The following is a 12,439-nucleotide window of genomic DNA, read 5'->3' as shown; positions in this document are numbered from 1 at the left end:
ACTGCTGTCTCTTAATTGCATTCTCTTAATCTGTTAAATATGTTTTAGTGAAGTTTGTATGCTTCTCCCCCCCACCACACAGAATGATGCCAGCTCCATGGAGGAAATTAAAACGTTTATTCGAAATGAAGTATTGAGGGTCTTTGAAGGTACAGATGTTGCCTCCAAAACTGTTCCCCATATTATTCTGTATCCATTTTTCTCTTTATTATCTCGCTCTATTTTATCTTTTTCTCTCCAGTGTTATCTCTAAACATTCTAAACGTGAATATTAATTTCCCCCCTGTAGAGAAGCTATCCAGGTATGTCATGCTGCAAAAGACTCCAGCAGCCATTTTAGCATCGCAAGTTCAGCAAGGGCCTCCAGGACCCCCCGGCAAGGACGGTCTACCAGGCACTCCGGGAGAACCTGGACCTCCTGGTCCTCAAGGTAGGAACCACAAGCTAGAAGCTGAACTGCTGGACGTTAACGCTCTCCACTACTGCTAAAATTTGAACTAGAAATAACACTCTTAACCTTCGATTGCCCTAAACTATTGGTGAAACCTGAGAATTAACCCTTTGTTTGTAACTGAACAAAGTGACATTTATGTGTGTAGACATACCATATATATGTGTACGCCTCAGTGGTGCTTTAATGTACTTACTGTAGCACCTCAAACAGTTTCTCCAACTGCCTCATACTGTACCACTCATATAACCTATTGTATTGAAGGGAGGCAGCCTCCAGTACATTACTGTGTAACAAAGGCTGCAGTTTGAAAGGTTAAAGTCTGTGGAGAGCGACCACACTTCAGTAAAAGATGTTTTGTTGTATGTAAAGAGTTGAAATGACGCGCTAGAGATCGCCTGTGATGAAGACCGGGGGGGCACCAATGTAGACTGACACTTTGTTGTAGGGATTCATGGGTATTTCTCTCCTGCTAGACCCATATATCAATGCAGACTGAGGGGCGGGAAGCAGAGGAAAGGCCAGGAGTGTGGTGCGCAGCGGCTCTCTCTGCTCTGGGAAATGTGAAGACAAACGAAGAATTGGCTGAGAATAAGATAAAGTAATATCAGTGTGGACAGGGAAGAGCCCCAGTATTGATACCTCACCCCGTGAAAGAAAGCTCTGAAAAACAAAAAGGAGCGTAGTCAGGAAAGAGGGCGGACATTCTTTATCAAACTGGTACAACTTTCTGACTGCTCATACTACCCGTACATCACTAATGGTTTGCTGCTCAGGCTTTATACCTTTCTCGGACTTGCTTAGAATTATCCTACACCTGCAGCAGAACTACGGTGTCTTAACTTTTGAAGAGACAGCAGTGTGTTGTGTGCTGGTGCAGATCAAAGCACCACTGCATTGGCCTCTGTCTTTGAGCTTTGTATCTACCTCACATCATTCAAGACCATTTACAATTTAACTCACTACTATAATATAAGATGCTGCTTTCAGTCGTCAATAATATAGTAAAAGAATGCGACTATTAGACTATAAATATTTGTGCTGTGTAAATGCCGTTTGCATTACACACGATGTCTTGGATTTTGTTTTGCCTGTTTTATTTTGTATGCTTCAAAAGAGTGTTTTATAGGTGATTCTTGATGCAGCTTTGCAATAAATATTTATTGAAAATAAAGAGGAAAGTTATTTCCCTTGATAAATCAAAAATTCAACAACTTTTTAATTTTTTCTTTGTTGACTCGTGCCTCCACTCAGCTGGGGAGAGAGTTTGGGGTAATATTTCCTCATTATTTCTCGTCATCCTCCACTGGAGACTGTGCTCCTCTGGAATATCCAATTTGACTTCTTCTCCAATATGCCAAAATGAATAGTTTATGGAGAAAAATAACCCCTCTGTTGAATTCACAGTCTTTTTTTTCCTCATGGTTTGATTTCACGTGGGTTATAGTCTCAAGCTGTTAGAGAATATCCATAAGGAAGCATACATGCAGGGAGGGAGTTCTTTTTTTTTTCTGTTTTTTTCTGCGTCTTTTGTTGTAATTGATTGTTCATTTATCATTCTATTCATCTTTTCCTGAGATCGTAATGAAAATCCTCACTGATGTAAGTCATTGTGTTACCTTTTTGTTTAACCAATATTTTTTAGTTTTCTATTCAAGGTTACTGTGTATGTTTATTAAGTAATACTGAGCAAAACAAACTGTTTTCTTCATGATATCGGGCTGTAAACTATATCTCAGAAATGCTCTGCATTGTGCTGTACAGAATGGTAAATATCGGTAAATATCCCACAGTAATTGGTCTTTGATGGAGCAGCTGCTCAAAGAAAGGTTTGCCTTTTCATTTGTTAGACATAGCATGAATAAAGAGATATTGCTGTTATCGATGTTTACAACGGTGTGCAACAGGTGCAGGACTGCAATCCTATCAATCAAGCATGAAAAACCACTTTGTGGCAACATTATTTTTCATTATCGTATTTTGTGCATTAGTGCCTCTAGAAATGTTTGATACAGTTAATTTTCAACCAAGTAAAGACACACAAAGGCATTTTATCAGTGAGTGCACCAATTCAACGTGCCACCCAAACTTACTGCCCTGTGTACTATTCAGTATTTTTTTGCTTAAGGTACAGTGCTCTTTTCTCCATGGAACGTCACCTCCCTGAATGAATGCCCCAGGCACCGTGAGTGTTGAAAGAAGTCTCATTATTGCGGCAATGTGTGGATAGCCCCTCTCTCTTTGAGACCCAGTTTGGGAGCATTCATAAGCCTTTTTTCTGAGATTTTCTCTGCCTTGTAAGCGCTGAAGCGTTTCCCCTTTGGGCCTGGCAGTGCAATGCTTGATACTTCTGTCAATGTTTCTGATGCACTCCATGCAACCACTGGTCCTGAGACTCCATTACTTTAAGTGCCTCGTGGGGAAATATTTTCACAGCCCCTCACATTCTGACTTGGTATGCTGCTGTTTTGAACTGTAAAGACTTATCGGCTTTATTTGGTATGAGTTTGCATGGAGTGATTCTGATAAAGCCTTATGAATAGGATGTGTTTGTGTGCATATTTCTATGAACGACACACTTACTGGACTGGGTTGAAAACTTGCAAATGCTTTGATTTTCTACTCATTACCCTCTTTTTTGACATGAGAAGCATGTGCTTGTGTTCTTCACAGTAGAACTTATTTTTATATATTTGAGTGTGCAGCAGCCAATCACCATCTTTAGAAAATACTGAACATGATTTTAACACGAGTGAATCTAATTTTCTTTCTGTGACCGAACAGAATAAGCTGTGTGCATATTGTTGTTAAATCACTAGTTTTTAGTTCATTTGCCGATGATGTATGACGTCTTCCTTCAGAATTACATCCCTTCTGAACTTTTTGAGCATCAGAGTCTACTTGTCGTGAATAGACATGATTATTCCTTTCTGTTGAAGGAATCACCCTTTGATTAGGCCTATATTTCTTCCCGTGTGGATGTCCTTGGTGATCCTCATATCTGACCTCTGATTGAAAAAAACCCTCTTTGCTCTGTTTGGAAGTCTTCAAAGCAATTTGCTTGCGGCCCTGGTGTTGTCAGAAAGGCCATACAAGTCCATGATGCCTCTCACTTCGAAGACAAAAGCACAGATGGCTTGTTTGATCATTTCTATTTTGACAGGATGTCAGTGGGTTTTGTATTATTCAAAGGCTTGGGTTTGAAACTGGGAATTCAGAGTAGCCTATTTCTACATCAACTACCAAAGCTGCTACTCTAAACATAAGTATGGAGTTGATGCTTGACATTGTAATCATTTTGATGCTGTTTATAACATCAAGAAGACAATCTATATACGTAAGTCCCTGGACGAATCTAAAGGTTGTATTCTTTGGAAAGTTTATTCTCATTCTTGAAGGTCCTTTGATGGTAACATAACATGATATGGCATTTGTACTAATCCTACTTATCACAAACTCCTGCCACATGACACCACACCGGTCTTGCCATCTTTGAAGCGTTTTACTCAGTCCAATCAGAGTGTTGTGTCTGTCCTCAGGCTACAGGGGTCAGAAAGGAGAACGAGGCCAGCTTGGTCTGGGGTTACCAGGAGACCCAGGACCCACAGGGCCACCAGGTAAGACCTGCACATTGGCCTGAGAGGCTGTAATAGTTTTGGTACTTTATGTAATGTACTGTACCTTATGTGTGTTGAAATATGTGGTGAAATGAAGCTCAGCCCTACTTCTTCAGGCAGTGAAGTTCAGGGAAGGACAAGAGACTTGGAGTGGTTCTGTGGGAATAATATCTCATTGATTTTCCAACATTTTGTTATGGTCAGCAATGAACATGAGGAAGGATTGGTCCAGGAGAATGTATTTCATTTTATTCTGCTTTACTTTTGAGGCTTTTTTAACTTAAAATGTGTATTTACAAGCAATCACTGACAGTATGACAGCATTTGAATTACAGCAATAACATGGAAATTTGAATGGTCCCAAGATATTATGACTGCCAGTTTTCACATGACTTAACAAGTGTTCAATAACTTGGCACCAACCATAGCCCAATGAAGCTTAAGGTCACAGTATCTCCGCCAAGGAGAGCACTCTCTAACAATCCAACCACAGATGCTCCAATTACACCACGTCTGTCACAAACAGACCAGTCACAGCAGTGACATGGGAGCACTGCCTCCTCTACATACAGTATGCCTCTATGGATCACAGGTACAGCATTCTCAAGCGTGTTTTCTCCCTCATTCAAGGAAAAAAAAGTGTGATGAAATACCTCACTATCAGAGCATTGGGGTTATGTCAAGTCACCTTAAATTCTCTTTCAAGCTTCATTTGGCATCTCAGCCTGTAGGAGATGGAGACAGCTCCTGTATTGTGCTGTGCTTTCTGAAGCTGAGGCACTTCTGTGGCAGGCAGGGACCCCAATAGAGGCCCTACAACAATCAGTGTTGAAAATAGATGCCTTCATGTAGCACAGATGCTGAGGACTGTCTGCGTCAGTGAAGGAGCAGTGACACCCATTCTGTAAAATCTGACAAAAGCATGTGGCGGAGCCCAGCTTGCTGTTGTCCTGAACAGAAACTCTGTTGAACAAGGCCCCAGATGTTAGCATGTCCCAAGTGGAGTAAGCTATAAGGCCCACAGGAGGCCGTAGCCCCTTGCTCCGATAAGCCAAAAACATAGCCTCTTCTAGCTAGTCGGAGAGATGAAAAATGGGCTTACCTCTCTGAGTTCCAGCCCATGGCTCACTGACCCTAAACTCCCACGTCCTGCCTACGTATGTACATAATGCACATACTGGCCAAAGGCAACTCAGCTGTCACTTCTCTGGAGAGGAGAAATCAGAGGTGCTGGGGTGAACAGCCATGACCGCACTGGCCTATTGTGTTGGTTCCAAAGCCCACATGGCAAGCAGATATAGCTGCCAAGTTAAAACCTTGATTATCCAGTAGGATCATAGGCGTGCACGGAGCAAGCAGAGGAGGCAATTGCCCCTGCCCTTTTGTCCTAGGTGCCCTTTTCAGATTGAAATACCAAGACAGTTTCTAAGCAAGCATTGCTGCACAGACCACCTGAGCAGCTATAAGCTAAAAGGGCTTATAACCAGTCTGAAGGGCATTTATACAGCAGTATTTCCATTATATGGCTATTCAACCCTGGTGCACATGCCTTATACCTCTCTTCAACAGCTTACAATTGGTCAGCAGTGAGCGTTTAAGGCCAAATTAATGTTTTCATCCTCTCCATAAAATCTTATAAAAGACACTTGCCTCCTTCTCTTGCAGAAAAAAATCTGTGCAGAAAAAATGTCTGTAGCTCTGCCAAAATTCTGAGATGCCAAACTGCATTGAGAAACAACTATTAGGACTCGCCTGTAAACACAACTGTAGACCTAGGCCTCTATTTATCTTGTCTATGCTTTTTTATACCATTAACAGTGTATTACTTTTGGTCTGAATAATAGCCATATTTTTAAAACAGTTTTTAAAGTTTTTCAAAAATTTCACCCATGCCCCCAGACACCCCTAGCATTTCTGGGGAAGTGCCCTTTAAAGATTAGTTTCATGGTATTTCTGCTTTATCAGACAGCTCACAGTGAAAAGAAACAGAAAAGGCCATTTTTGAACCTAAGACGTTGCATTTACATGGGTGGCATCTTAGCCACCACACAGTCCAGAAGTTGCCCTTTTGGAGATTTTTACCCCTGCCCCTTTCAGAGTCTGTGCATGCCACTGAATAGGATTTACCCATATCTAGCATGTCCTGCAAAAAATACAAGCCATTTTGAGTCCAGAGAGCCACCTGCTGTAGATCAGGGTGGTAAATTTCCCTGTACTCTTGGGTTTACAGTCCCTGCACAGTGGGAGCAGCCAGAGCACATAGGACAAGAGCTGCATTATTTCTGCCAGCCGATGTTTCCATAGCCATTGCTCCCTCACATCCACATACGGCAGGTTCCCCCCGGACACAAGGCCCACCACCGTGTTCATGGCGCCTGCGACATGAGTCACACACACAGTTACAGGAAATGCACACAACTCACACATTATCAGTTTAACTGCAGGGAGCGAGTGTGCCCTCCTAGCAGTTGATACAGACTTCAACTGTGGTATTGTGTGTTCTCATGAGGACGTTACAACCCCGGAGAAAGGGCAGCAAATGTCTCAGCGAATGAAAAGCAACCAATAATTTGAGGTAATTTACGCGAGTGTGACAGCGGCATGATGTCTATTTGCTGTTCACTGCCCTCGCCTCGTGAGTGGAACCCCCGCCTGTTAGGCTTGAGTCTTTCATTACCATCTTCTAGCAAGTAGGTGTAAGCTCCTATGCTAGCTAAGTCATGCTCACTTTGGCACATTAGCTGTGTGGGGTAGCTAATGTGTAAGCACTACCACCACTACCTAAAGTCTGCCATAAAAACTCTGATTTAGCTAATTGGAAAAAAACATACTTAATGAAAATTAGTTACTTAGCAGTGATATTGACAATAGAAACCATAGTCCTCTGCCTGGCAACAAAGTAATTGATGGCTTGTGTGTGGACAGCTAAGCAGGAGATGGATCCGGTCTTGATGAGAAGAACGTTGTGGTCTTCACAGGGAAGAAACAGGACTGCAGTACCTGTGATCCATACACAGTGGCAGATCAGGGAGGCAGGGCTCGCTTGTTGTGCTGTGACTGGTCTGACTGTGACACACATGGTGTAAATGGAGCTACAGAGGGCTCGCTTTTATGTTGAGATACTGTATGGAACAAAGTAGAAAATGTATGAGTATGAGAGGGAAGGGAGGATGTGGATAGCTTCGCCACTGCTGCTAGCTGTTGCTAAGTAACTTGAGATCCCAATGTCAGATGACTTTTAGAATGCTGAATATCTCTTCATAGTGATGTTTGAAAAGCCCTATTGAAGAATGATAAGCTGTAAACACACTACAAGAACTAATGTCTAATTCTATGTTAAGGCCTGCCTGGAATCAGTTCTCAGGGCGCTCCTGGCTCTCCGGGGCCACACGGGCCCCCTGGGAGGTGTGACCCCGCTGACTGTCTTCCTCCAGCCTTACAATCCCGGAGGAACGGTTAGTCCGGTTCGACAACAGCCACCCAGCTCCATTCTTAACCACACAGCCAGTCACAGCCAGCGGCATGGCATGGAGCGAGAGAGGACGGCCCATATCTGACAGACTCACAACTGGCTGCTTGTGTTCACTTTACAATAACATTTGGATGCAGTTGTTTTTTTGTTTTTTTTCTGGGATTGCTAATGGGTTTGTTTTGAATGCAATAGAAATCTTTTAAGTAATTTTTGCAATGCTGTACTTTTAAATTATTTCTTGTTTTCACATCCCCTACTGTGACCTAATGCATTCCATGTTGATTCTCATTATGTCTTTCAAGACCATGAAATGAGTTTGTTTCTTCATGTTCAATCCTGTATGAAAAAAAAATTATCTTAATTATTTGTTTGCCTTCTTAATGGGCATGGCTATGCACTCTTCTGTTGTTATTTAGATATGCCACTGTATTGGCGAAAGGTAAATCTCTTGTGTGTGTGTGTGTGTGTGTTTGTGTGTGTGTGTGTGTGTGTGTGAGAGTGTGAGAGAGAGAGAGAGAGGGAGAGATTAGGTGAGCGAGTGGGTAAATTTATTGTTTTATGTGTAGGCGAGAGAAAATAATAGATTTTTGAAAGTCCTTATGCAAACCAAAGTGCAGGAGATGTGTCTGATATGGAAAAATGTCTATTTATTTTAAGCGGCTTCTTCTAGAATGTATTAGGGAAAACAGTAGTTCAAATACTCGTAGTAAATGTAGCATGAATATCTTCTAATATTATTAATAGAATTTGGATTAAAAGATTTTAGGATTACTCCGAATTTTGTTTTTCGAAACTGTCGGTCAGACGCTCATTTGCATTGTGCATGATAATCAGTTTTAAAAAGAATTGGTGGTAAAAACCATTTTGTACAGGCTCTGTGTGGGTACACAACCGCTCGGTCACCCTTGAATCAATCAGTGAGGTCACCCCATACCTTCAGTGACACATAAACCTACACCTCATATTGTTTGATAGCCTACTACTCCAATTGTTGCCATACTTTGAAACAGCTTGCAAAAAAAACCCCACACATCAAGGGCAAAGTGTTCCACATGAAAAGAATGTACTTTATACCATTGTGTGTGTTGTAGGAGTGTATTGTGACCTCACATTCACACGCAATCCCTTTATGGTTGTTTTTAGTCTGTAAATAAGCTGAGTGAGTGATCGCGTGTTTCTCTTTTCTTGTCTCATGGGGCTTTTAATGGGACCTGACAATATAATCACAAAAGCGAGTTGTCATGGTATTGATGTATCAAGGTTCTCTCTTATGCTATCGGTCATACATCGTGGCAAACGTCGAAGATTTATGTTTTTTTTTTTGCCTGGGAGATGATGTAGCATTAACTCTTCTTCAGGAGCCGTGTTAGCATTTATTGTTTACATAATAGTGTCATGTATGATGATTCCTCCTCTGGTTTATATGTATATTTTTGATTTTCAGCCACACAAGGAAATCAGAATACTACACTACAACTTTTTACTTCAGAATTTTTGTTTTGGTGAAATATTATACTCGCAATTGTACTTGAACTTTCTTGTTGTTTGTTTAACAGTGTCTTTGTCTACGTCCTGCTCTGATGCTAGGTTTTTCACTCATTGACCAGCACTGTGTCAGTATACACAGTACATGTGTTTTGGGGTGTCTTAAGACTGGATTTTGAATTATTTATTTGTTGTATCACATTTTCGAGTCAGTTTAGAGTTCTCTGCAGATTTCAGAAGGTTCCTAGATAACAGGCCTTTAATCAGGTCATATGACAACTTGCCATAGCTTATCCAGAAACACACATCTGAAAATAGATGCCAGAGGAGTATTTGTATAACACTGGGTGCAATCACATTTAAATTTACATAACTACTTTGAGACAGAAAGATGATAGGGCCCAGCATTCAACCTTTGTCTGGATTTAAATGGGAGACTGGGAGAGTTTAGGGAAATGGCCAGTTCTTTCCTTCAACAAGTAACCTACACTTGCTAATAACAGTAAACAATAAAGTAATATAGCAAAAATACATAGTTGGCCTGTAGTGTATATTTGATAAGGATTTGGATGGTTAACTTCTACCATCCTGCAGCTTTCACTTCCACTGTTTTAAGAGAGTTCGACTCAAAGGCTTTAATTTTCAGAGCGATGGCGTTACTTTTAACTGTTCTGCTGTGATTAATGTTTGAAAAGTTATGTGGGTGTATCGGAGACTTTGTGACGTTAAGAATCTAGCTATCTATTTTTCATCCTTTAAGATCTGTTTGACACACTATTTTTTTCTTCTTTCTGTATGTTTCACATCATTGAAAGCCATCACACTTCTCTTACACACATACGTAAATTATAACTCACATCTTTCTCTGAAGTTTCAAAGTATTTTGTTTTTCTTAGCATGCCAGTTTGGTTTTTATCTTTGCTAAATTTTATCAGTTTGAGTGGGTCTAATTTTGGAGGGACATTAAATCTACTGTCTACCACTGACTTCATTTGTGAGTTGAAAGAGCCCCCTGCTGGACATGTTTTTGTTGTTTTTTTTTAGCATATTGCTTGTAACTTGAATGAAATACAATCTTTCTTTAGGTTATAGGCTGCATGAAGTATTCTCCTTCCACTGGCTTCCATCCTTTCATCACCCTAATTTTCATATTCAGCTTAATGGGTTCCCAGACAATAACACCAACCACCAAATATAAATGAGACAGGATCAGCAAACTAATGTGATCTGAACTCTGGTTTTTGCTCTCTTGTACTGATGAGAATAATTCTCTCAGTACATTGAATTTAGTATAAATTGAAATCAATCTGGACCATTTTGTGAGTTCAATTTAGCTAAACCGCATGATAATGAGGGAGGACACATTAATGGCTGCCGATGTCACATCCCACTTCAATGGCAAATGAAATGGCATCTTTCAAATAATAAAGTAAAACCAATCCAAACTACTAAAAGTCATTCTTCTCCACACCAAGGCTGTCTTTTGAAAAGTAGGAAATTCATGAAAAAGCATCAGTTCCATAGATGCATTCACCTCCTCTTTAATTCTTGAATTTTACAGTAACTCAAGTTCATCCTTCTGGTGCACATAATCTAATATGGGCTCAATGTTCCTTGTAAATAAGCTTGTGATGAGGAGTAATATGGATCAGCCTCTCAGCATGGTCCCTCTGGCATTAAGAGTGTCTGACTGTAACTCTTCCTTCTCCACTTCTCTGATTCCTCTGTAGCTAATCTTGTGTGTAAAAGCATTTCTATGACTCTCTTGTGTGTGTTTGAAAGTGTTTATTTTGTTAAATATCTACCTCAGTCTTGGGTTACCACATGTCTACATGATTCTCTATATTGGAAACGTACATGACACACACTATAGCCTTCCATTGTAAAAGCAATTGAAACCTCATCTCTGTGAAATTGATACATTGTAGTCCTGCTTGTTGGCATCAATACCAATTGACCTGCTGAACTGTTGATATAGAAGAGGAAACTAACGCTGTCCCTCTAGTGGAGGATGGTCTGGTCTGAGGTGGGACTATGTGGTTACCAGGTATCAGGGGTTATATTTTACAACACTTTCTTTACAGCATCTTTTATTTACACTGATTAATGGCACCTGCCTTACTCCTGTGCAATAAATGTTATTCAGTGCTTTATTTCATGCGTTCTCGGGTATTTTCAGCACCAGCATACTTTGGGTTATATGAACATAAAAATATTTATTTAATGGTGCGTTTCTACAGTATGCATGTCCAGTTGCTGTATCTGTTCCACATATGCATTACATGACATTATGTTTTGAATATTAAGATTGTATTAAGATTAAGTTAATAAATTACTGTTACTGTTTCTGTCACCATGTGAAGTACTCACACACAAGTTTACTTTGTCCTGCCAGGACTGCAGCTGAGATTATTTGCAGTTGTCTTTGGTTTTAAATGGAATAAAGTAAATGAATAAAAATGCAAAGCTACATAAGACATTTAATTTGAAATCAAGCTTTTTTGAATCAACTTTGACATTTTGGTTTTATTTTGAGTGAACAATTTGTAGAAAAACAATTGCGCTTCTTTTCCTGAAATGATGCTACCATACAGAATAAATCACTTTTTGAAGTGATGATTCTACACTTTGTTTCATTTACTTAACGAAAATATGTTCCATATATGCAAATCTGAACTCTGTTAGTTCTCACTCTGTACAATGAGACAAAATCTCACATTCATTAAGTTTTGTAGGAAATATAATTAACCACATTTCAAACAATTTACAGAGATTTACAGCATACACTGAAGTCAGTGTGACTTCATGTCAGTTTCATCCTCTCTCCTTTTTATTTGGGATGACAGAGCCAGAAAGGCAGTCAGGTTTGTAGGATCTTATGAAAAAGGGGTTTATCTTTGGTACATAGTATAGAACACACAGCACAAAATAACTGAAAAGGCACTTCAGCTGAACAAAATCCGGATTCTGATTTGCTTTGGGCTGTTATTGTGATTTTCTATGAAAACCTGGAGCAGCTTTTATTGAAGTAAAGTATAAATGGAGAAAAGGAAATGCAGGCATGTGTACAAGGAGAGTGGGATAAACAAACATCTCCGGTCATTATGTATCTTTTCAGAAATGTGAGTACACGTCTCTGAAAATAACAGAACATCTCTCAGGCATAAAAACAGTTACACACCGGAACAAGATGGATTTTGCAGCACGTAAAAACATTGTTTTGTGTTTTTCAATTTGAAGGGGCAGACTCCCTCCGATGGAGATGTGACTAGCACAAAACATTCTCACAAGACTAGAGGTTAATGGATTGAAGGCACCAGAAGCCGCAGCCCCTGAGAAGAAACTGTGAAGAACGTTGTGTGCTCTGGGGAAGGGAGATATCCAACAGTCTCTCTGTCTCTGCCAGAGTGGCTC

At 40.2% G+C, this 12,439-nt stretch overlaps 1 protein-coding gene across 1 annotated transcript in view; it reads left to right on the top strand.

The window, feature by feature from the left end:
- The window catches only part of LOC139646544 (collagen type XIX alpha 1 chain), a 101,159-nt gene extending 93,464 nt beyond the window's left edge, over positions 1 to 7,695 (top strand). The window contains exons 46-49 of the mRNA XM_071522443.1: positions 83 to 149; positions 290 to 430; positions 3,991 to 4,068; positions 7,410 to 7,695. Of these exons, the coding sequence (XP_071378544.1) occupies positions 83 to 149; positions 290 to 430; positions 3,991 to 4,068; positions 7,410 to 7,528 (405 nt within the window). The 3' untranslated portion in view covers positions 7,529 to 7,695. The remainder of the gene's footprint in view (positions 1 to 82; positions 150 to 289; positions 431 to 3,990; positions 4,069 to 7,409) is intronic.
- The last annotated feature ends 4,744 nt before the right edge of the window (positions 7,696 to 12,439 follow it).

The sequence above is a fragment of the Centroberyx affinis genome, unplaced genomic scaffold, assembly GCF_046629955.1.
Source record: "Centroberyx affinis isolate AG114_WGS23_722 - 3 ecotype Tasmania unplaced genomic scaffold, CSIRO-AGI_Caff_v1 ptg000987l_1, whole genome shotgun sequence".
NCBI classification, from domain to species: Eukaryota; Metazoa; Chordata; class Actinopteri; order Beryciformes; family Berycidae; genus Centroberyx; species Centroberyx affinis.
The sequence above is the reverse complement of the archived record's forward strand: the minus strand, read 5'-3'. Positions and strand labels throughout refer to the sequence as shown.